The 25,490-nt window shown below is 41.5% G+C and overlaps 1 protein-coding gene across 1 annotated transcript in view; it reads right to left on the bottom strand.

The window, feature by feature from the left end:
- Window positions 1-25,490, bottom strand: part of PLB1 (phospholipase B1) — a 144,172-nt gene that overhangs the window by 100,152 nt on the left and 18,530 nt on the right. Inside the window, 3 exon segments of the mRNA XM_058682913.1 lie at window positions 109-175; window positions 1,299-1,360; window positions 22,392-22,598. Of these exon segments, the coding sequence (XP_058538896.1) occupies window positions 109-175; window positions 1,299-1,360; window positions 22,392-22,446 (184 nt within the window). The 5' untranslated portion in view covers window positions 22,447-22,598.

Raw genomic sequence — 25,490 nt, 5'->3', positions numbered from 1 at the left:
AGAGGCTTAGATGGCCAAAGGATACAAGAGGAGTAGGACTGGATCCTCTGCTGACTACCTCACAAAGAAGATGCCAGCCTTCCAAGCTCATGGCTCAGGGTCACATACCTGACTTCGGAGGCACACTGGATCCTGACTTCTTTGGGTTGCATGAGAATGCAAAGTTTTTCAGGGCCTGCAACAGAAACCAAATATCAGAAACATCAACTGCCCTCGTAGAGAAATATTGTAGGTCCTGAAATCTGGTGTACTTTGACCATGTACTTGTTCTCTCTAGGCTCAAAATTCAGAAGCAGTGATTATCCATAGTCATGTTCATCATAGTCCCCATTCACCTAGTAAAAGGGGACATGTATCTATTGATAATGCCCTTAGCAAGTGGCAGGTAAGGATGCCTCAAAACATATGTGTATTTTACCACAGTAAAAAAATAATTAAGAAGAGACCCAGTATATCTAGACTAAAAAGTTAAAAATAATCCATTCTATGCTATCATATTTTTTATATTATCTACTTTCCCTCTTTTAACTTGCTTATCTGCATAAAAGCAGGTACAGGAGGCATTATGTTCATGTGCTGCTGGAAATGAATGGTAAACCAGAAACTGGGAAACTCGGGAGTCCCCGCCATATCAGTGTGTCCTAAGCTCAGAGGGGCTGTTGAGAGCAGAGAAGGGACTGGGTGACCAGCACTCGGGTTCACATGACCACTCAGGCTTCGTCAGATGCCCACACAGGTCCAGAGCAGTCTCTGCTGGCAATCACATAGAAGGCGTTGGGAAGGAAGATCATCTTTTCTCCCCAGAATCAAGAGTAGAAGAGGAAATATGCCAACAGGGGAAAACACACCATAAATAGGGTGCTTGACCACATCTCGCTGTCACAAGACACAAGTTAATTTCTCTGGAATTACTGATTTCGGTAAGAGATAAAGAATTTATTCTCAGCCCTTATCTTGTGGATGTTCTGGGAAGACCTCACCCAGATGCCTCCAGATAATTCACGGCATCTGCTCAAGGTTCACAGAGATAACAAGCCCATTTATAACTCTTTCTGGACGCTTCTGGGAACCACCAGCTCGGAATGCAGAGATGATGAGCCTCAAATTCCAGGAGATATGGTTGTGCCCTCTCTGCTGTACCAGGCAGCTTCACTGCTCCCGGGGGAAGAGGCTCATCCAGCCCATTCTATCCAGACCTCAAGGGGGCACCTGCCAACTTGCATCGAGATTTGGATATACCCACCAGAAAAGGAACCCACCCTCCCACCCCTCTTCTCCTATCAGGACAAAGCCCTCACCTCTGGTGATAGTTGCTTTTCCAGTGTGTTCTCGCCAGGAGAGGTAGTGGCCTGGGTGAGCCCTAAAAGAAAGCAAATACAGTTCAGATTATTTAGCTGCAGCCTTAGATTTACAGCTTTCATGCCCTTCCTCCCAGCTCTATCAGTAACGTCCCTTGTAGTAGAAAAGTCCAGGTTCATCCCTCCAGCTATCTCCTCCATTGTCAGGGACACCTGCTTTCATTAACACAGCCTATTAAGGCAGAGTCCCCAAGTTGAAAAGCAAGAGTGTTACCTGGCAGGGGTCAGTAATAACCCTGCATCACGCTGTTATCTAGCAATAAAGGTATAAAGATACCTTTACTGGCTCCTTAGCAAAGGGCAGAACTCTTAAGGTAATGTTGGACACCTAGCTGCTGTTGTTTGGGGATCCAGGACAAAGCAAGGGAGGCAAAGGACATTCTGGAATAGTCTGAAGGGTTAGGTGAGTTTCAGAGGTAACCGTGAGATTCCCGTGGGGATGTCGAGAAGGGTCTTGCTGAGTGTGAGGTGGAGGGGGAAGAAAAGGCAGGTAGAGAAACTGCAAACCTCAAAGACATTCTCTTCCTCCCAGCTGACTTTGGGGCAGTCTCACAAAATATTTACATTTTCTTTACCTTCTCAAAATATAATTTACATACGATAAAAGACTCATCCTAAGTGTGTAAGCCAAAGAGTTTTCCCATAAAACATTTAATTTTTGAAATACACAAGTAACACTATAGTACCTTTAACAGCCCTCCAAATAAAAACAAAAATTCGCCCACAGTGCCACTACCCCAATAACCAAACGTGATTTGTTCACTCTCTTGGGTCTATCATCAGGCTCCAGACGGGGCACTCTTTCCATTTAGTTATAATCAGTGTGGATTACATTATATCCTGCAAGCTCCCTTTAATATTGTATTGTGAGTATTCTTTATATTGCTATGTAATGTTGATGTTTACTTTAACAGCTTCATGATACGTTTATGATACTGATACCTAATCATAAATCCTGGTCCCTTGTGTCTTCTGACTTTCCTTGCCCAGTTCTCTGCCCCTGGTACACTCTTTCTGTAAGGATGTACCATGTGAGAAGCCCCAAACAGCATTAGACAACGCCAAAGTGGGGGTCTTGACTTGAGGGAGATGCCTTGATTTCTTTTCTACCCCTGACGTCTTCTGCAGCTTTACCTTTTGACCCTGAAAAGTATTTATCTGGAGTTTCATAAGCAGCAAGAGTATATTTCCATTTCATGCCCACTGTGAGATCAGGCACTGATTTCCATATTGGAGCTCACAGCAGGAATGATTGCTGTAACTTGCCCCAGATCTCAGTGATAATCCTTACATTCCCAGAAGAAAGCTTTCTGGGCAGAAAGAGCCACATGACAGGGAGGAACAGGGGTGTGGACAAGGACAGAATGCTAGAAAAGGCTGGAGCAGATTTGTAAGTGGAGGGCAGGGTAGAGGAGGGTAGAGGCAGGCAGCTGGGCTATGGAGCTGCAAACGCCAGACTCCTCCGTGAACAACAGGGAGCCATGACCGATCTTCAAAGACAGGAGTGTTGATGTGTGTTTTAAGATGATCATCACTCTGGGGGTGGTAGGGTTGGTGAATTAGCAGGGCAAGGAGGCGAGACTTATTTTTTTTCGGCTAGGATACAAATGTATATGGTAGCTAACACTTATATGCAGCTTCTATACGTCAGGCATCCTAAGACTTACATGAAATAATTCATTCATCCTCATGACAACTCTCTGAGATAAATGCTATTAGCCCTACCTTATAGATAAGGAACAGCATCAGAAAGGTTAAGTGACATTTTAAAGGTGACACAGTTAGCAAATGGTGACTGCAGGATTTGAAAATGGGCAGTCTGGTTCTGTGGGCTGTGCTCATAGCCAACAACCCAAGTGTAAGTCACAGCCTTAGATCTAGATCAGGCATCGGCAAGCATTTTCTGCAAAGAGCCAGATAGTCAATATTTTGGGTTTTGCAGACCATACAGTCTCGGTCGCTACTCAGTTCTGCTATTGTAGTGTGAAGGACATCATAGACAACATGTAAACAGATCAACTTTCTGGAGATTGAAATTTGAATTTCATATCATTCTCATGTGTCATGAAATGCCCTTCTATTTATCCCAACCATTTAAACCTTTAAAAACCTTTGTGGATATCAATGACCGGATTTTAAGGTACATATGAAAAGGCAAAATACCCAAAATGGTCAACAGAATATCAAAGGAGAAAAAAGTCAGAGGCCTGATACTAGCCAACCTCAAGACTTACTATAAAGCTACAATGTGGTATTGGCAGAAAAACAGACAAAGAGATCCGTGGGATGGAGTAGAGAGCCCAGAAACAGACCCATGGAAGTAAAGTCAACTGATCTTTGACAAAGAAGCAAAGGCAATATAACGGAGAAAAGAGAGCCTTTTCAACAAATGGTGCTGGAACAAATGGACATCTACATGAAAAAAAAAAATCTAAAAATGTAAAATCTATTCTTAGCCCACAGGCCATACAAAAACAGGCATAAGGCCGGATTTGGCCCCATGGCCATTATTTGCCAACCAATCAATGCTCAGTCTATTCTGCTACTATAAAGAGATCATCAAGGTAAAACAGGAAAATGGCATCTGGGGATCAGCAGTAGCCTTTAGCCCCAGGAAGCCCAGATGGGAGCCTGGGATCTGCCTCTAGATTGTCAGGTTGGCTGTTGCCGAAGCTCTTCACTGGGCTTTGCGAGAATCCCACAGGTAAAGGAGCATTGGTGCTGGAAGCCAACTATCCCGTTGTCTTTGAGAGATGTCCTGTTCAGCACATATCCTAGTCTTCCAGGCTCTAAGCTTGAGAAACAAACAAACAAACAAATCTCTCCTCAAAGAAACCCTTTGTTCCCCTGCTATAAAAAGTAGGTTCCTTAGATTTTTATGACTGTTAATACACTCAGCTCTCTATAATTTCTAAAAAATTTTCGATCAGATAACATAAGCAGAATATCTAGCCCAGTGCCTGCACAAGTTGTATATTGAAATACATTCCTTTTGAGGAAAGGTGCTGTTCCTCATCAAAACAATCCGGAGAGAAAGCGGTCATTATTAGCATAATTTTGTAGCAGAAGTAGTTAACATTGTTCTTTCAAGAAGTAGGATTGGGTTGAGAGTCTCCATCTGCTGACTCTAGATCTGAAAGGTTTTAAAGGGGCTCAAAGGAGACTGTTCTTGAAGACAGTAGATGGATCCCTACATCTCTTTCCTGCAAACACTATGGGATCTTCTGGGTCTTGATTTTTCCTTCTGCAGAAATCCTATTGTGCATTTCCACATTCTCTGTGTGTGTGCACATGCATGATCGTGCCCTTCCACTGAGAGTCAAAAAGGCACCAAGAACTGGAGGGGTCAATAGCCAGAGAGAAGGGAAGTGAAGAGCATGGGCCCAACATTTGGTGCTGGTTTTACCCTAGAAACATTTGCCAAATCTTTGACAAGAGACATCAGCAGGTAAGAGGCTAACATGCCACGCAGAGCTTCAGGCAGTTGTGTGAAACTGGAGAGAAACACTAGGGTGTAATGTGCATCAAGGAGGGCAGGCCTGGTAAACATCCTGGGTTTCAGTTGGTGCTTCAAAGAGTTAGACCCTTGGAGTAGGGATAAACTTGAAATAGGCCATCCTGCAAAAAAGACAGAGTCCACTTTGAATCATTTTTATTCCAGAATAGATTAAGGTAATATGCCCCTACCTGTCTGCTTTTACGAAGGAAGATAGCACCATCTACAACATGAAATTGTATTTCTAATGCCCGGCTTCCAATAAAAAAAAAAAAAGTACCAGGAAACACCACCAAATAAATAGAAACCAAGAGAGAAAACAAAGAACAAAACAAAACAGACAAAAGAGAGTGTATAGTAGTGAACTAATAAATGGGTAACATCCACGGCTCTATTAGCCTAATGTTTTGTTTCAAGGTAGGGTGAGAGGTGAACTAATCAGATTTTTAATGGGGGCAATCCAGGAAATGAGGAAGGTTGAAATACGCTCTTTCCTTTCTCCTGGCTGACTGGAAATCTACATCTGTGCTAGGAAGACCTGGAATAAGTGAAGAGAAGCTTGAGAGTTGATTCAAACTTTGTGTCCTTCCACAACCTACACATATGGAGCCTTAGCAACCCAAGTCATTTGAGCACGACCTCTGTCCGAGTCGCTGACTGATCACTAAACCATGCAGACCCAGGGATGACTCCTACAATGCCAGGTTAAAAAGATAAAAATAAGAAATAAAAAACTGATCAAACACATCAGTGGCTACACATCATGAAGGAGAAGACAGATTCCACAGTTTAAGTCTAGGCAAGTTACTGAAAAACCAACAACCCTCAGAAAAAATTAAACAAATCCAGAATTGCTAGATGTTTATCAAACATGTCCAGTTTGCAACCACAAATTACTAGACATGCCATGAAACTGAAAAGGGAGCCTTGCACTATGGGGGAAAAAACAGCAGTCAATGGAAACTAGTTCTGAGTGGGCCCGGATAGAAGTTAGTAAAAAAAAAAAAAAAAAAAAAAAAAAAAAGGAAATCCAGAGTTGAAAAACACAACACTGAAAGATTTATTAGATTGGCTCAACAACAGACTTGAGATGGTAGGAAAAAGAACTTGTAAACTTCAAGCCAGATTGATAGATCAATAGAAGGTACATTTCTGAAAAATAGAGAAGAAAAAAAGATTGACGAAAAATAAACAGAGCCTCAGAGATCTGTGGCTACTGCCAAGCACACAAACATACACGTACTGAGTCCCAGAAGAAGCAGAGAAAGAGGCAGAAAAGGATTTGAAGAGATTATGGCTGAAAACTTTCCACATGTGAAGAAAGATATTGAGCCACAGATCAAAGAAACTGGGGGTGAAGGGGGGGAAACTTTAGGTGGGAAAAACACAGAGAGAAATTTACCCAGATACTTGAACTGTACTAACTGCTGTGTCTACGTGTAGTTCTAAAGCGAAGGAAAAAATTTCAAGAGCAGAAGAAAAACACACAGGAGACCAACATTATGATTAACGGTCAATTTCTCAGAAGCAATAGACACCCGAAGACAGTGGGATGACACATTCCAAATGGTACGAGGAAAATGATTCCAGATAGACGCATGGTAATGTAAGAAGGAATGAAGTGCAGTAAGGGTGAATAAATCCAAAATAATATTGACTGCATAAAGCAGGAGCCAGTACACTGAGGCTCATAGGTCAAATCTGCCCGCAGCTTATTTTTGTATGGCTCTCTAGAGAAGAATGGTTTTCACACCTTTAAAGGTTAAAAAAAAAAAACAAAAACAAAAAACCAATATGTGATAGAGACCATACGTGAGCCACAAAAGCTAAAATATTTTGTCATTTGGCCATTTATAGAAAAAAATTGCCACCCCTGATAGAAACAATAAAAATAATGGAGGGTGGGGTTTAAAATACATGCAACATATTGCTGTGTGGGCAGATTCAGAGTAAATGGAGTTACGCCGATAAGGTTTTTCCTTTATCTGGGAAGTGATTAAAGTAATCATTTAATTAGATTTTAACAAGTCAAGGATGCATGTTGTAATTATAAATGCCAAAATAACAAAAACATGTATAATTAGCAGGCTCATGTTCAGCAGGGTAGGGTGGTGGAATTGAAGCAATAAAAATATTTAATCCAAAGGAGGCAAGAAAGAAAGAAAGAAAGAGAAAAGATCAGAAAACAGGACATCTGACCCTTCACGTTTCAATGTGTCCTGTTTAAACACACTTGGGAAGACCAGGGAAGAAAAGCCGAGGGGGATGTAGGAGACCCTCCTTCAGTATCTAAAGGGGGCCTGGCCTTGCTCCATAACCTTTGTTCCCCAGAACCAGGAGTGGAAAACGTACAGTGATAGTTGTGATCATAATTTCAGTGTCACAGAGATGGTTAGCACAAACCATTTTTCAGACCTTTCCAACCTCAATGTTCTGTGATTTCCTCATACAACTACAGAGTTCACGTTTTGGGTTTTTTGTTTTGTTTTGTTTTGTTTTTTAAGGTTTGTTTATTTTTGAGAGAGTGCGAGCAGGGGAGGGGTAGAGGATCCGAAGTAGGCTCCACACTGACAGCAGTGACAGCAGTGAGCCCGATGTGGAACTTAACTCACAACTGCAAGATCATGACCCGAGCCAAAGTCGGACTCTCAACCGACTGAGCCACCCAGGAGCCCCCAGAGTTCATGTTTTTAACTTGATGATCTGAATCGCCCATGGTAACTGCTTGGAGTAACTATATCCAGAATCTAAACATTAAGTGCTCAGAACAGGAGAACTTAGACCCCTTGGTGCCGTCCCCACTGACTCCCAGAGTGACTTGGCCCTCACTCCAGTTCTCCGCTTCCCACCAGATAAATGGAAAAAAAAATTCTTGCCTGTTCCCATAGCACCCTGAGGTATTGTGGAAGAAATTATCAAAGCACTTGTGGCATGATTGAACCCGATGAATCTTTCTCTTTTGGAAGATTGTTTTAGCCTCCAGCTCACGGATCTATAAAGGGCTTTGAGCTCCCTGAGAAACTTCCAACTCAGTAAGGTCAGTAAGGGAAAAAAACATGTACTTTTCCACGTTGATGGGAATGAAAGAGGAAGGCATCTGTGCACATTCAGAGAAACAGGTCTGGCTGAGATCAGTCATCCAAGTGGGAAGAGCCATGACCACTGGGGTCCTGGAACTAACAAAAGGCCATTAGAGCATCAGGCCTGACGAGGTAAATTCACACACGAGTGTCCTTAGGGAAGAACCTTCTGAAGCAAAGGTCCTCAACCCATCACCTGCTGCCTAGCCCCCCAAGACAGAGGCTCAGATTTGGTTGGCTTGATGTGGGGCCTGGGTATCCTGGACACCAGAAGTTTTTAAAAGCCCTTTGACTACTGCACCTGTGAGATTAAGAGCCCCAACTCTTCAGGGAAACCCAGAGTGCATTAGCCCAACATCAGGCCAGGGGTAAGGAGGCTGATTTCAAAAGCAAAATTAAAACAGCCCATGCTCTCTTAATTTACAAATTTCCTTTATATTTTTCCACTTATGCCGTGCCTGGGGCACAATTTTCCACCCCTATCCCTGCCTTGAGGAAAGACAGCCATTTTGTGACCTTAATCAAGAATTAATGTCTCTGAACCTTGACTTCTTCATCTATCAAATGGGGATACGACTGGTTTCCTGGCCTTCTTCTTGAGGTTGTCTCAAGGATCAAAGAACAGGAAACTGCTGTGTGAACAGAAGAGGGCTGTACACAAGCTAGGAGTGGCTTGTCTCCCCGGATGAAAGGAAGGCCCTCGCCTTGGGCAGTGGGGGGAGGACTTTTAAGGCCAACGCATGTGCAATTAAGGCCACTCTTCAGGGTACATTAAATTCTCAGACTCTTTGAAAAGTATATTGTCCTCCCAGCAACCCTAAAGGGTAAGTAAGTGGCAGGAATTATGACTCTGTTAACATTTTTATAGGCTCAGAGAGACTAGGTGATTTTTACCAGCTTACACAGACCATGCCAGCAAGGGCAGGGACAGGCTCCGGGCCAGCGCTGCCATCCACCAAGCAGTGAGCTGTCCTGGCGACCTGGGAAGGGGAGGGTTCAAGTCAGCCTGTATCTGTCCCCTGTACTGTCTGGGCTGTAAGCAGGTCTTCTGGGATTATCTGTCCCTGCATGCAGCACTTTATCCCATGTACACCCAAGGGCCTGCAGAATGCTGTTGACCTGGGAGGAGGCACCACACATGACTGCCTGTGGGAGCGGAGTCAAAAACCACAAGTCATGCTTGGCTGCTGCTCCAACACCAGGACCGCCTGTGCGCCAAGCGTCACAGGATGTCAGTATCTCTTCCTCAGTGTGGTGCTTTGATGGTCACATGCCATAGTCAGTAGAAGGGGACAGTGAGGACTAGAGAATCTTTCTGGGGTAGCTAGACTAACCTCTAAACATTTGTCTTAGAATTCTAGAATGGTGGGGCAGCTGGGTGGTTCAGTCGGTTAAACATCCGACTTCGGCTCAGGTCATGATCTCACGGTTCATGGGATCGAGCCCCACATTGGGCTCTGTGCTGACAGCTCAGAGCCTGGAGCCTGCTTCGGATTCTGTGTCTCCCTCTCACTCTCTGCCCCTTCCTCACTTGCACTAGGTCTCTCTCAAAAATAAACAATAAAAAAAATAATAAAGAATTCTAGAATGGCCAACGTGGGCAGATCTTTGATATCATCTCATTTAATGTCTCAGGAATCTAAGACTCAGAGAGGTTAACAAACTTGCCGAAGATCACTCAGCAAGTTACTAAAAAGACCATGATGTGGAATTTGATTCTCCTTAATGTCATCTGATATGCTTTCCTTGGGACCAAAGTCTTTTTAAAAGAATGTTCTTAAAGGGCTTGTTGTGTGTGTTGCTCTATAGCCTGAGTTCCTGGCATGTGGAAATTTATTCTTTTGTCACGTCTATAAGACCAGTTTTTTTTTTTTGGCTGTCCTAACTCATCAATCTCAATTTTTCATCAGGCATGCCAAAGAATGATAACAGTATTAACACGGTCACAACTTTTTGGGTAGACACATCCTCTAGTCTGATGATTGTACAAAAAACATTAGAGATGACTTGAGAAGTCCCAAACCAACATTCTCTAGATACTCCGTGTCCTGTGCTGATGACCACAGGGGACACCACCACCCATTACAGATTCCATCCCAGACACAGACCAGTGCACCCTCCTGTCTCCACCTCCTGATGCCCACCCAGTATCCAACATCATACACCCTGTGTCGGGGGAGAGGGAAGAAGTCTTTAGGGAGCAGTTTGAATGGGAGGGAGCACATCTGCAGTTGACTTAAGGCTTTGCCTTTCGCTCATTATATGACCTGAGACGAGGAAGGCTTTGCTTGTCAATTAGGTTTTCCTCACCTTCCTCATGGGAACAATTGAGGTAGGCCCAGAGCCAGGACGAACAACCCGAAGAAGAGGGTGCCATGGTGAAGGTGAACCAGTGGTATCTCAGCAGCGGCTGGCCAGGGCCCTGACTCCTCCCATGCCAATACCCTCCACAATCATTCCCAGCTCCAGTCAGAGATTTAACGGGGACCCTCAAAGGTGGATGGGGGTGGTAGCGATTATTAGTGAGCTCCAACAGGAGGGGAATCTCAGGGAGCTGTGCGGGGGCCTCATGGTCCACCCTCCCCCGCAATCAGGAAAGTCTCTTTCCAGAGACAACTGGAAGGTTCTAGTGTGAAGAAGAGAACATGGGCTAAGGACCACTGTTCCCACTGAGATGCAAGAACACAAGAGGAGACAGTTGCCTAAAAGAAAAGCGCTTGGCCTTCCCAGAACCAAGCAAACTCCCTGCGGGGCCTCTTTCTAGGAGGCAGGCACACAAATTCACCAGTGTGCTGCCTCTTTCCACACATGACCTTTTATGTTTGAAGCTGGCAGACTCATCTTGTCCAAAATACCACTTGCATTAGGCCACTCTCCTCCTGAAGAGTCTGTCATAGCTCCCCACTTCCCACGATAGCAAATCCAAATTCTGGGCTTGCTGCGTAACCTTGGGCAGGTCACTTAACCTGACCTGCCCAAGGGTTCGGTTTTTGTTCATGTAAAATAAATAAATAAATAAATCAACACACAAACAAACAAACAATAAAAAAAAGGGGGAATAGTTCTTTTAGAAGTCTCTTTAAGCCAAAAGATATTATGATAATCTCTATTCTTCTGGTCTTGGGATTTCAAATTCCTCCCCCGACACTAACCCTGCCCTCGGATCAGCAGACCTGCTCCCTGCACTAGGAACCTCGACTTCATCTCTGAGTGTGCTGCTCCCTAACTTTCATGCCCTCCCTGCTCCTGTGTTTATCTTGATCCCACACAGCTTTCAGAGCTCCGCTGAGTTTCCCTCCTACGTGAAACTTCTCCAGCCCACGTTCACCTCTCAGTTCTCTGAAGCCTGTTGCTTTCATTACAGCTACTTCACCTATTTTGGTACTTAATTCTTCTCCAGTGATTTTATGCAAATAAGCTCTCTCCTGAGGGTTCCTTCTTTTGGTTTATTATCTCCCAGCCAGGCTCAGCTCGACTCGGGTTCTTAGAAGAGCGCTCAGACAGTTAACTGACAGTAGCAAAAATGCAACTTGATGAAAAGGATGATCGACGATAAAGTCCTCAAAAACTACAAGGTACAGATGACAGCCCAGGAAAAGTATGGCTCCTGAGTCCCCCCAGAGAGAATCCCTTACCTGGGTGTGCGGCTGACAGAAGGAACTTGGAGGCAAGTGAGTTGGAGCAGGGGGTGGAGATGGGGATTGAGGCATCTGATGTAGAAGAGAGTCTAACACCAGAGTTCCAAGGATGGCTTGGCCACCAACTGGCTATGGGACTTGAGCAAGTCCCCACTCCTCTCTCGTCAATAACTAGAAGAACCTGGACTACCAAAAGCTCTCCAGGGTTGCTATCTACTCTTATTTGGAAAGACGATTTCTAGAAGGCTCGGCTGGCAACCTCCAGGAACGACTCTAGGTCCCTGTAAAACAAACATTGACTGGCTGTACTTATTCTAATGAGAAAAGAGGTATTCCTTTCCTTACCTGCTCCTACCTTTGGCTTACCAGTGACAGGCCTGACTCAGGTGCATTACCAAGGCGATGAGTTTTCATTCCCCAGCCTGACAGTCTCCCAGGGAACTGCTGACCCATTCCAGGAAAATGAAGCTCTAGCAAAAATTATACTTTATTAGATACAGTGGTTTCTTGCCAACTTGCTTTTGCCAATTGCAGTTTTAAGATAATGATGTTTCAGTTTTATACACCCAAACTTTTGGAACAGGAACCTATTTCTACGTGTGTTGTTTGTTGAGCCCATTTCAAAGCTTAAATAAAAGCCAAATTATGATTCTTCCCTCCCTGTAATACAGGGTGGTGGCAAAAAGCCATGACTCAGGACTCAGTCTCAGGACTGAACTCTGGCTCCTGTACTTACAGCTAGATGATCTTGGGGAAGTTATTTAATTTCTGAGTCTCAGTTTTCTCATCTGTAAAATGAGGATAATAGTATATCCCTCTTCTTTTTTTTTTTAAGTTTTTATTTACTTATTTTGAGAGGAAGAGAGCAAGTGGGGGAGGGGCAGAGAGGATCCCAAGCAGGTTCCACACTGTCAGCACAGAGCTCGACGTGGGGTTCAAACTCACAAACTGCAAGATCATGACCTAAGCTGAAACTGAGAGTCAGATGCTTAACCAACCAAGCCACTCAGGCATCCAACAGTATATCCCTCTTAAGTGGAAGCTGTTATATATACACAGTGGTTAGTGTGGCGCTTGGCTGGCTGTTCTAGAGAACCTCACGCTGTGAGTGTAGTTTGAAGTGACACTCAAATGGCAATGTCCCCAGAGCTCGACAGAGTTACATTTATACAGTAATATTCATCTTAGGCCCCAAAGAGTCTACAAATAACTCTTGGAGGAGTCTGAGCTGCACACAATAAAAAATAACTAGGCAAAGAGAGAAACAAAGTATCCAGAGGTAAGAATCAGCAGAAAAAAAAAAATACAGTAGAAACAGATCCAAGATGGTGGAAAAGAAAATTTGAGGCTATTCACGGAAACACAAAATTATTTTTAAAAGTAGCATTGTCAGTTTGGTACAGAAATACATGTAAATTATATTTGAAAAATATTTTCAAAGCCTCTAATGATCAGGTCTAACAGCACATTAGACACAACTGAAAGAATGAATAAATTAGGACATGTGTCATAATATATTACTCAGAGTGCAGCAATTTTCTAGAAATACAAAAAGATGGTACAGTTGGAATAGAGGCTAAGGGACACGGTATATAAAGTAAGACAACCAAACATACATTTAATTGGCGCCATGGAAGGAAAAGACAGAAATAATGGAGTAGAAGCAGTATTTCAAGAGATACTGTCTGAGAATTTTCAAAATTTATGGAAGATATCAAGCCATAGATTCAAGAAAGACTATAAATGTCATGCGAGATTAATTCACAGAAATTAATGAAACAGGAAAAAAAAATACAATTTAGACCCTAGTGTATTTTTCCAAAAAGGACCATAACTTTCCTCCCATCCTGCAGGCCCCTTTGCAATGTGACTTTTGCCACCCCTCCCCACAAGAGGTAAAGTCTATTTCCTTCCCCTTGTATCTAGGCTGGCCCTGAAATTTGCATTGACCAACAGAAGCAGCAGAAATGACTCTTGGGCCCAGGCATTAAGAGGCCTTGTGGGTTCTATTTTTGCCCATTTAGGTACTTCTGTACCCAGCCCAGGCTGTCCTCCTAGAAAGACCATGTGGAGGAGGACCAACACACCCCAGTACCAAGTTAACAGACATGTCATTTTAGATCGGCCATGTCAGTCCCACACAATACCGTGTGGAACAGGGACAAGATGTCCCAGCTGATGTCTTCCCAAATTGCAGATCCACTGAATTGTGAGTAAATAAAATGGTTGCTGTTTGTCAATATGATTTACTGTAACATGCTCTGCAGCAACAGACAACTATGACATAGAAGATCAATAAAGCCAAAAGTTGGTTCTTTCAAAAAACTAATAAGGTAGATAAACCTCTGGTAAGATGAATCATAGAAAAAGGATGAAGTCACAAATAAGCAGTATTGGAAATAAAAAGGGGGCATAACTACAGAAGCTACAGATATCAAAGAGATAACAATAGAAATTCTCTAAAAATTATGCAAAAAACTTCAACATGTACTTGAAATGAACACATTCCTAGAAAGACAAAACTTTCCAAAACATACTTATAAGAAATAAAAATATGAACAATTCTATAACCATTTAAAAAACTGAGTCAGGGGATGGGAGAAGATATTTGCTAATGACCTATCAGATAAAGGGTTAGAATCCAAAATCTATAAAGAACTTACCAAACTCAACACCTGAAAAACAAATAATCCAGTGAAGAAATGGGCAGAAGACATGAACAGACACTTTTCCAAAGAAGACATCCAGATGACCAACAGGCACATGAAAAGATGCTCAGCATCACTCATCATCAGGGAAATACAAATCAAAACCACACTGAGATATCACCTCACACAGGTCAGAGTGGCTAAAATTAACAACTCAGGAAACAACAGATGCTGGCAAGGATGTGGAGAAAGGGGACCCTCTTGCACTGTTGGTGGGAATGCAAACGAGTGCAACTCTCTGGGAAACAGTGTGGAGGTTCCTCAAAAAATTAAAAATAGAATTACCCTATGACACAGCAATAGCACTACTAGGAATGTATCCAAAGGATAGAGGAGTGCCGATTCATAGGGGCACATGTGCCCCTATGTTTATAGCAGTGCTATCAACAATAGCCAAATTATGGAAAGAACCCAAATGTGGCTGGTCTGATGAATGGATAAAGATGTGGTTTCTATATACAATGGAATACTACTTACCAGTGATAAAGAATGAAATCTTGCCATTTGCAACAACGTGGATGAAACTGGAGATTATAATGCTAAGTGAAATAAGTCAGTCAGAGAAAGACAGATATCATGTTTTCATTCATATGTGGAATTTGAGAAACTGAACAGAAGACCATAGGGGAAGGGAAAGGGAAAAATAGTTTCAAACAGAGAGGGAGGCAAACTATAAGAGACTCTTAAATACAGAGAACAAACTGAGAGTTGATGGTGGGGTGGAAGGAGAGGAAAATAGGTGATGGGCATTGAGGAGGGCACTTATTGGGATGAGCACTGGGTGTTGTATGTAAGTGATGAGTCATGGGAATCTACTCCCGAAGTCAAGAGTACTCTATATACACTGTATGTTAGCTAACTTGACAATAAATTATATTTTAAAAAATAATTAAAAAAATAAACTGAGTCAGTAGTCAAAAATCTAGCAAAATATATTCTAGGCTATTGGTGAGTTCTACCAAGTAAAGGAAAATATTCCATTCATATATTTTATATAATTTTTTTTAAGTAAACTCTACCCCCCAACATGGGGCTTGAACTTGTGGCCTCAAGATCAAGAGTCTCATGCTCTACTGACTGAGAAAGCCAGATACAACGAATTCCATTCATATTAAAAACTATTCAAGAAAGAAAAATAGAAACACTCCCAAATACATTTTACGAGAATGTAGAACACTGATATCAAGATCCAACAAGGGCACCAAGAGAAAAGAAAATGACAGTTCAATTTCATTCATGAACATGTAAGAAAAAGAATCCTACACAAGTGTTAGCAAACTAAATCCAGCAGTACAGTCAACCCTTGAACAACTGGAGGTTGGAGCACTGACCCTCCACACAGACAAAATCTATGCATAACTTTTGATTCCCCCCCAAACTTACTACTAATAGCCCACTGTTGACCAGAATCCTTACCAATAACATAGTCAGCTAACACATATTTTGTTTTTTATATGGATTATATACTGTATTCTTATAATAAAGCAAGCTAGAGAAAAGAAAATGTTAATAAGGAAGAGAAAATACATGTATAGAGCTTTGTGTTTATCCATAAGTTTACATCATCTGTTTACAAGATGAATTATCTGTTGTACTTAACATCAATATTGCCTTAAAGGATACAAAATACTCTAGATGGTATATGTTTTATGAATACCAGACATCAAAAATGAAAAGATAATCTATGGTCTCTGTGTAAATTTTGATAATTTTTAACTTTTCATAATAGATTTGTGTACATTTTAATGGTAGTAAATAATAAAATAGACTAGTATTTACATAGAATTAACACATTCGTGACATCCCTAACTTTTTCTTAATGTTTTTGATATTTCCAGGCTATGCTGTTTCTGAGTTGTTTCGAATTGTCACAAATCTCCAAAAAATTTTCCACAAGTTTGTTGAAAGACATTGGATATAGGTGGACCCACATGGTTCAGATCCATGTTTTCTAGGGCCAGTGGTATATAAAGACAAAATATACCATGACCAACTCGATTTTATTCCAGGAATGCACAGATAGCCCAATATTAGCAAATCTATTAATATAATTCAAAATAATAACTAATCTAAGGGGGGGAAATAAGATTATTTCCATAGATGCTAAAAAGACACTCAACAAACTTTAACATTTATTCCTGATAAAAACACTCAAGGAAATAGAAATTTATGGATATTTCATTAATGCAAACACACACACACACACACACACACACACACACACACACACGTGAGTGTGTGTGTGTATTTATGCATGTATGGATAATTCCCAAAGTCCATCATCCAACTGAATAGGGAGAAATTTACCTCCTACTAAGGTCAGGAACAAGGTGAGAATTGCCACTATCACCACTGCTATTTAATATGGTATTGGAATATTAGCCAATTCAATTAGGAAAAAATAAATACAGGAAGAAGAATTAGAAACGAAGGAAAACTCTTATCTGCTAATGATATGGGTGTATAATTGCTCTAGAGAATTAACGATAAAACTAATTCAAAAGGTATAATATGTAGCAAGATAGAAAGTATAAAATTAACATGCAAAATGTAAAAGCCTTTGTATATATCAATATATGAGCTGGCCCAGTTGGAAGTATAGTGGAAGAGAATAAAAAACATTTATAATAATTATAAAAGATTAAATACTTCTGGATAAGCCTAGTTTCATTTTAATTTTAAGTGAATTTCAATAAAAATGCCAATGGATTTTTTTCCAAAGCTAGATGAATTGATTCTAAAGTTCATTTGGCAAAATAAACATGCAAAAATAGCTATTAAAAACCCTGAAGAAAAGAGCAGTGAACGTAGACCATTACAAAATGGTCACAAATACGCATCTGTGGATGCGTGTCACTTTACAATGTAACTTTGCTGCTCCTTCTGTCTAGAGAAGTTTATTTCTCTTCCACTTAAACCTGAGGTTGCCCATATGAATTGCTTGGGCCGATGGGATGTTATCAAACATTTGCAAGCAGAGACTTGAAAAGTGCTAGCACATTGGGACTTAACCTTTTTCATTACTTTTTTGGAACCTGAGATCACATGGTCTTTAAAAATAAGAAAAGATACTCAACTTCCTTTGTAATCAGAGAAATTAAACTAAAAATGCCATTTCTCACCTGTGACCTTTGCAAAAGTTCTAAAGCTTGACTATACACTATATTGTCAAGCTACGGAGAAGATGATATTTTATTTATATACTACCAGGGGGAATATAAAATGGTACAATCCTTACAGAGGAAAATTTGACAACATCCAACAAAACTAAGTGTGTTTACCCTTTGACTCCTAAGTTCTAGGAACTTATCCTAAGCTATACTTCCAACAACATGAAAAAGACATATGCACATGATTGTTCATGACAACACTACTTATAATAGCAAAATATTGGAAACAACCTAATGGCCACATCAGGAGACTTGTTGAGTATATACGGTAATAGTGGAATAGTCTACAGTTGGAAAAAAATGAAAAAGATCTGGATACAGTATAATCTCAGGATACATTAGGTGAAGAAAATTAAAATAAACAAAAAAACATACAGGTTATCATTTGTGCAAGAAGGAAGACAAAATATATTGCAAAAAGAAATATAGTGAAGATATGAAAATAATGAAATTGGTTATCTACATGAATAAGTAGAAAAGAAAGGCTAAAGGAGATGGAACTTCTCTGAGTGTCTTTTTTCACATAGTTCTGACTTCTGAACCGTGTTAATGTTCTATATATTCAAAAGATAAGCTAAAATCAACAAGAATGGGAGAAACCCTATAACTGAATACAGAGACAAACTTAACTGTGTGTCCGATAGATAACCATACAGTGAGAACAAAAGAAATAGAATTAATCCCAGTGATTTTGAACTAAGTATATTGATTATATACCTTGAGTGTGATATACTCGAAGGAAAAAGAATGGCAAGAAACCATTGTCATTGGTGCTATTGTCATTGGTGCTATTATTAGAGTAGCTCCGATATTATGTTGTATCACAGGACTCAGCAAACAAAAAGATTTATTGTTGCTTTTGTAACCTTGGTTTGCACTGTGGAAGAAGGACAAAACCAATCTGAAATGGGGGAAGGAGATAAAAGGCTAATTCTACCTAGAGATCATTTGTATACATTTATTTTTTAAAAAGGAAACTGTACTTCTTAGCTCTGTCCACTGGGTGAGCTTGGACATAACTCCAGCAGCAATGAACACCCCTAGCACCTAATCTTGGTTTCTAAATAAAATCCTCCAACAATTGGAACCTTGAAGAAATGGCTAATTGCATGGCTGAGATTGGAAAAACACAGGATTAGTTGGAATGGCTTGTTCCATAAAACTAAAAAGTGCTTAAAAATGGATGGGGACACAGGAGGCAGTATGAAGGCGTCTCACTGGCCAAATCCATAATTCCTTGAGCATCGAAATGAATAGCAACCTGAATGGATTATACCACGCTGACTAATAAAAGAATCCATAGAGGCACCTGGGTGGCTCAGTTGGTTAAGTGTCCGACTTTGGCTCGGGTCATGATCTCCCTGTCTGTGGGCTCGAACCCCATGTCAGGCTCAGTGCTGACAGCTCAGAGCCTGGAGCCTGCTTCAGATTCTGTGTCTCCCCCTCTCTCTGCCCCTCCCCTCATGCTCTGTCTCTCTGTCTCTCTTTCTCGAAAACAAACATTAAAAAATTTTTTAAATAATAAAAGAACCCATAAATCTATTTTATATTAAAAAGATAAAACATAATAAGAATGGGGTAGAGAAGAGAATCTCTTATTTTTTTTAAGGGGGAATGCCAACTAACAATGTTAGAAGGAATGAGAGACATTTTAAAATCATCACGTTACAGTCACCCTGGTAATATTCAGTTCAGGCAAGAATCATCAGTGGATGGGAAAACCATTGGGTAGAAGAATGGTCACATAGGATCACAGTTCCTCCTCACAGATAACTTATAAATCACATGGGGGGAGGCACCCTTACAAGGGAGAACTCTGGCAGACACACCTTAATCAAATTACCAAACTTAACACAATCAATTAGGGTATTTACCAGCATCACATGTATCCCCCGATGCAATACCTTAAGGATAAAACATGATCTATTTTTTATTTCTTCCCAGAGAGTTTAATCTGATTCCAGCAAAAAAAAAAAAAAAAAAAAAAAAAAAAAAAACAATTTGGACAAATCCAAATTGAAGTGCATACATACAAAAAGCCAGCCTAAAGTTTTCATCGACACAAAAGAACAAACCAAGAGGCTAAAGAACTATTCTAGATTAAAAGAGATGGAAAAGGCAGGGTAAATAAATACAATGTGTGGTCTACAGTAAATCTAATAAGCAATGACTGAAAAAAATGAATAAAATAATAAAGTCAATTCATCACAATAGCAAATTTAATGGAGTCAATCATATAATCTTCTCAATAAGTGCAGAAAAAAATATTAGATAAAATCCAATATCCACTCATGATTTTTTAAAAATCTCTTAGCAGATTAGTAACAAGATAGAACTGCTTAGTCTTATAAAGAGTATTCGCAGAAAAGCCTACAGCATACACCATACATACTGACAAAATGTTAAACACTTTCTTTTTGAACTTGGGAATAAGGATGCCTCCAAACATCACTTCCATGAAAAATTGTAGTGGAGCCAGCACAGGAAGAAAAGTAAAAGAAAGAAACAGTATATAGGTTGAAAAGAGAGCAACAAAACTGTCATTATTGGCAGGGTTGTGTATATAGAAAATCCAAAAGAATATGCAGATAAAAAACTTATTAAAATTTATCAGAACTTAATTGGGTTCACAGTCAATATATAAAAATCAATTCCATATAAACATTTTCAAAGCAAACATTTAAAAATCCATTCAGACAACAAAAGGTCATATGCCTAAGAATAAACAAAACATACACAAGCCCTCAGCAGAGAAACTATAAAACTTCAAGAGGCATTAAAGAAGATCTAAATATATGCTCATGATTTGGAAGACTCAATATTGTAAAGATGTTTGTTGTCCCGAACTTGATCCATAGAATTCAGAGCAATTTTCATCAAAATCCCGACAGGTTTTTTGAGGGGTAGAAATTGACAGAAAGTAAACTGTATATGGAAGTTCAAGGTCAAGTCATTTTTAAGAAGAAAAAAAATAGAAAGACCTGTTTCCTCCAATAATAAAACTTACTATAAAGCTGCAGTATTGAGACAATGTGCTGTAGGCAAAGGGGCAGACAAATGGATAGATAAAGCTGAGTTCTGAAACTGATGCAAGCACATCTGAGCCCTTTCCATATGAACAGAAAGGGCTCTTCACAGCAGTGAGGAAACCATGGACTTCACCATAAATAGTGTGGAGACAACTAGGTATTTGCACAAAAAGAAGTGTGTAAAAGTCGGTTCCTCTCGTACACTAGTCACAAAAACCAATCCCAGGTGAATTCAAGACCCAAATGAGAAAAGAAAATCTATGAAGTTTTAGAAGGAGATATGGGATAATATCATCAAGACCTCAAGGCAGGAGAGGAGTTCTTAAATAAGACCCAAAGAGCACAAACCATGAAGATTAAAAATGTTAGTAAAAGGTGAAATATTTATATGATCTGAAGAGAAACCAGAGTATAAGATCGAAAACTTTAGAAATAAAGAGACAGAACACAAAACCGACAACAGCCAGACGACTGATAAAACTGAACTCTGACCAGCACACCAGCAGGAAACCCAACCACCACCCCAGCAGCCATCAGTCTAGAACAGTGAGGACCTGGTCCCCGATTGCAGCTTCCCTACTTTTTGTCCCTGCTTCCAATTCAGGACCAACCACAGAAAGCCACATATGTTCCCCGAATGAATCATGTCAGATGCCTCGCTTCTCATTAGCCTGCCTCCAACTTCCCCATGGCAACAGCTTCCAGTCAGAGCACACCTGAGTCCTTCCCCTTTTCACTGTCAAGCTTTCCCACACCCCCGCCTGCGCTGGCGTCTCCCCAAACAAAGTGAATGTTGCTGCCTTCCCTGCTTCAGCAACCTCTGAATTGCCTCCATTTGTTCTCGTTTGGGTCATCTTCATTTATTTCCCCCAAATCCAGAATTTTGCTTGTCTAAAGTCTCCATAAAGACAGCAGAAAGACAAGGTTCAGAAAACATTAGCTGTACCTGTCACCCACAAAGAGCAAGTGCACAGCATGTATGAAAAACCCTTTAAATCATGGGAAAAAAGGAAAAACCTATACAAAAATGGGAACACACTTGAATAGGCACTTCACAAAAGAGGAATTCATATGGATCAAACATGAAGGAAAAAGCTCCTCTGCCTCATTTAGCAATCAGGAAAATATGATCACCCTGGATATTAAGCATAGCAAGCATTATTATCCTCCCCTTGCCTCATACCCTGCACCCTTGAGCACCATGCTCCCCCCCCCCCCCCCACACGCACCTCCATTAGACAGGGTAACAAACCTGTCCAAGGTAAGCAGCAAGACTGGTGCTTGGACACCAGCCAGACCTCTGGGGGCTAGAGGGAAAGTGCTTTCCCTCTCTGGGCCCAGGCCTCTCATATGGAGAGGCCAAAAAATCATCTTTAAGGCTTTCCAAACAAAGAGGAGCCAGAGGTCAGGAGGAGAGAGGCAAAGGGGATGTGGCAGAGGCACAATCTTCTAATCATTAGTTCAGGATAAATCCAAAGCTCTGACTAGTAGCCCACTCATTTCTGAAACCTACCTTCCTCTTTCCTTTTAGCAAAAACCAAAAAAAAAAAACCCGTAAATAGTAGTACTACCATTTTAAGGATGAGAAAAAAAAAAATCAAGGTCCAGGGAGCTAGAACTTGCCCAAGGCCACACAGCACAGAAAACTAGAACCTGGGTCTTTGTGACTCCCTCTACCGACGGCTTTTTTCTGCACCACAGAACTGTTACCCATCAGCATTTTCACCTATCCCCAGACCTGCCTCTTGCCTCACAGCTGTGGGCACTTGAATCTCAGCATTCCAACCTGCTTGGGTCTAACCTGTGCATTCTGTGCTCATGAAAAAGAGGTATTCCTCTCTCAAGCTCTAAGCAACAAGGGACATCAGCAGGCTGACCCATTAGTTGCCCTCTGAGCAAAAGGAAGACTTACCTTGCCCCAGAAGCAACAGCAGCCCCAGGAGGAAGATGCGTGGCTGCAGCCCCATGCCAGAATCGTCCAGGTGTCCCAGCCTTGGATGAATGGTTTGCACAGGTGGAGGCTGCCACACTTCCTCCTGCTTTTATTCTCCTCTGTTGTCTGATAGTACACCTGTCATAAATTTTACTGTGTTCACCTTTGAAAGGGTGCAGTGGCCAGCTGTAAATGATAAATATTAACATTTAGACAGAAGATTTCTCAAGGTAGATAGGTCAAAGATGGGTAGCATGTTCTAGACAAAGGCACCAAAAGACCAGGACCACATAGCCCCCTTTATATGGCCTCCCAGAATCGTAGGCGTCCAAAAATCAGGCACTGACAGACTGGGAGGAGCTTAGGATTGGAAATACAGGGCTGGAATCTCAGATTAACCACACCTGTGAGATCTAGGGTGCGTCCCTTAATGTGGCCTTAGCTTTTCAGCTGTAAGCCATGGAAATAAAAGCCACAAACGGAGTGAAAGTACTTAGTAACAACTGTAAACCATAAAGCCCCCTCCAAATGTGACATCTCGTAGTGTCTGAGGAGCGCAGCTGAGTTCCCTAGTCTACAAGATCCAGAAAGGTTTGTTTCTGTCCCTCTCTTCCAAAGCCATGGGTGGCGGGGAGTGTTAGAGTGATGTGCACGCCACACATTGATTGTCTGCAAGTTGAATTGAGAGATACAAGCCAGAGAGGTGAGCCCTTGGAATGCATTTGACAGAATTAGCATTTTGCTTTGGGCGACTGACGTTGAAATGCTGGGCAGGGTCTAAACTGGGCAGACAGAGTCGGAATTTAAAGCCTCAGTGACAAATATCCTTGGGGGTGAAATTTAAATATTTTTCCACAAATATCAAGTAACATTCGCCTTTGGGTAACATGGCCAAATATATGTAAATCATCCTTGCATTCTGGCCACAGTTATGGCAGCAAGGCTGAGAGCCAGACTTCTGAACTCCAGCTTGGGGACCTGGAGCTGGTTTCTATTGTTCAGCCTTGGTCTTCATCTGCTGACATCTTTTTCTGTATGTTTAAAATCACAGTTATAGGTTGGTTGTCTTGAATATAAAGTGAAGTCTAAGTGGGCGGCCCTCTGTTCCTGGCTCTCTGTTATTAAGGTATTGTCTTCCTTTCTCATCTGCTCAATAAAATGTGACTTGTGGGTGACCACTGATTTAGCCATGCCAAAGCCTCAGCCTCAGAGCCACATGTGATGTGATGAGGTCACATCAGGCGTGTATGGCCGCTGCTACAACAGGCCCAGCTGGCCATAGGCTGGTTCCAGAATCTGGCTGAGAGCAGCATGCACAGAGAAGGAAGAAGAAAATACACCCGAGGAGGGGTATGCAAGGGCCATTTGGGCATAGATGTTCCTGACCATTGGACGCTTATTATCTTCACTAACTGGCCACAAGCTCAACAAGAGACCCAAAGCTGCTGTCTCACTACTAAGGACAACAGGAGTCCCTCCTAGCTCCATGCCACCAGCAGCTTTGAGAAGCATCCCTGATGCTTGGACTGAATGAAAAGTCACAGGTTTCCACTCAACTTGGGCCCGTTGGAGGTAGGATAGGACACGTCATGGAAAATGGACAGAAATAGCCTGGCTTTACAATCTGTGTATTTGCTTCCACCTCTTAATGCTTCTCTGCACGACCACCATGGCCCCACTGGGTTGGCACACACACCAACCTCCAACCTTTTTTACATTTAGAAGCATTGAGAAATGAATTAAAAACATTTTTTAACCTTTATGAGAAATTTTAGTATAGGACAGACTGAATTCCCTCTGAGATATAAGAAATCTTGGAGTCCTGTCAACACATTAAGGAATCCTCATCAGTTATGAGGCAGTGGGGGAGTAATATCTCTTGGACACTCTTACCAGGCACCGTTGGCACTCTTCACATGCATTAGCTTAATTACCACTGATCATCTATTAGCAGCTATGAAAACTAGGGGGGCAGTACTTGTCAAAAGCCAGAGACAAGCTCCATCACTTTTTTTTTTTTTTTTAATTTTTTTTTTCAACGTTTTTTATTTATTTTTGGGACAGAGAGAGACAGAGCACGAACGGGGGACGGGCAGAGAGAGAGGGAGACGCAGAACCGGAAACAGGCTCCAGGCTCCGAGCCATCAGGCCAGAGCCTGACGCGGGGCTCGAACTCACGGACCGCGAGATCGTGACCTGGCTGAAGTCGGACGCTTAACCGACTGCGCCACCCAGGCGCCCCTCCATCACTTTTTAATACAATTTTCTTCTCTGAGTTTTGCTGCTACAATGTCCTAAGATGACATATCCTAGAGGAGGGAAGATGCTCCATTTGAAATTTTAGCAACAATTAGCAGATGTTCCTTTTGGGAAAGGCACAGGCCCATGGATTCAAATCTTCCAGCAAAGGCAGTCCAAGCCTCCCTCAGAAGACATCTCAGGGATTGGAAAAGCTGAGTGCTTGCTGTTGTCCGGAAATCCACAAGGGGGTGCTAGACCAAGCCTTGGCCGCAGGGCCCATGCGGATCAAAGCAGCACTGGCTGCGAAAGAATGTTTTTCAAACTGGGGTTACAACCCATGATTATCCCATGAATTTAATTTGGTGCATGATCAATCCATTTAAAAAAATTAAATAGAATATAAAATATCTGAGGACATTGCATACAGTAAGGGTAAGTAATGTTTTGGGAAACTTGTTTCAGTCACAGGCGGTGATGCAATATGTCTTTCTTAATATAGGTCATTAAAAAATACATTGAAAACCACTCCCTCAGCCATCAGTAGATCAATTCCACAAATCCCTAGGCTTCAAGAAAGAAAACAGGTTTGTTCTTCCCTCTGGTTAAAGATGCACCTACACCAAATTCCCTGTGCTAACAGCTAGAAACAATGCTTGTGATTGGCTCTGGGCCTTGGGAAGCAAGTACAAATCAAACTTATTAGCAGTTGTGAGAAGATAGTCAGGGAAATTGTCCTCTTTTTTCAAAAAGGAAAACCTTAGTCCCTGGCTCCTGGGGGTGAGCTCTGCCAATGTGATGGAAATATGTGTCCACAGCCTGTCATCTGGGATGGGACAA

Source organism: Neofelis nebulosa, chromosome 9 (genome assembly GCF_028018385.1).
Source record: "Neofelis nebulosa isolate mNeoNeb1 chromosome 9, mNeoNeb1.pri, whole genome shotgun sequence".
Taxonomy (NCBI): Eukaryota; Metazoa; Chordata; class Mammalia; order Carnivora; family Felidae; genus Neofelis; species Neofelis nebulosa.
Note: the sequence above shows the minus strand (reverse complement) of the source record. Positions and strands in the feature narration are given on the sequence as shown.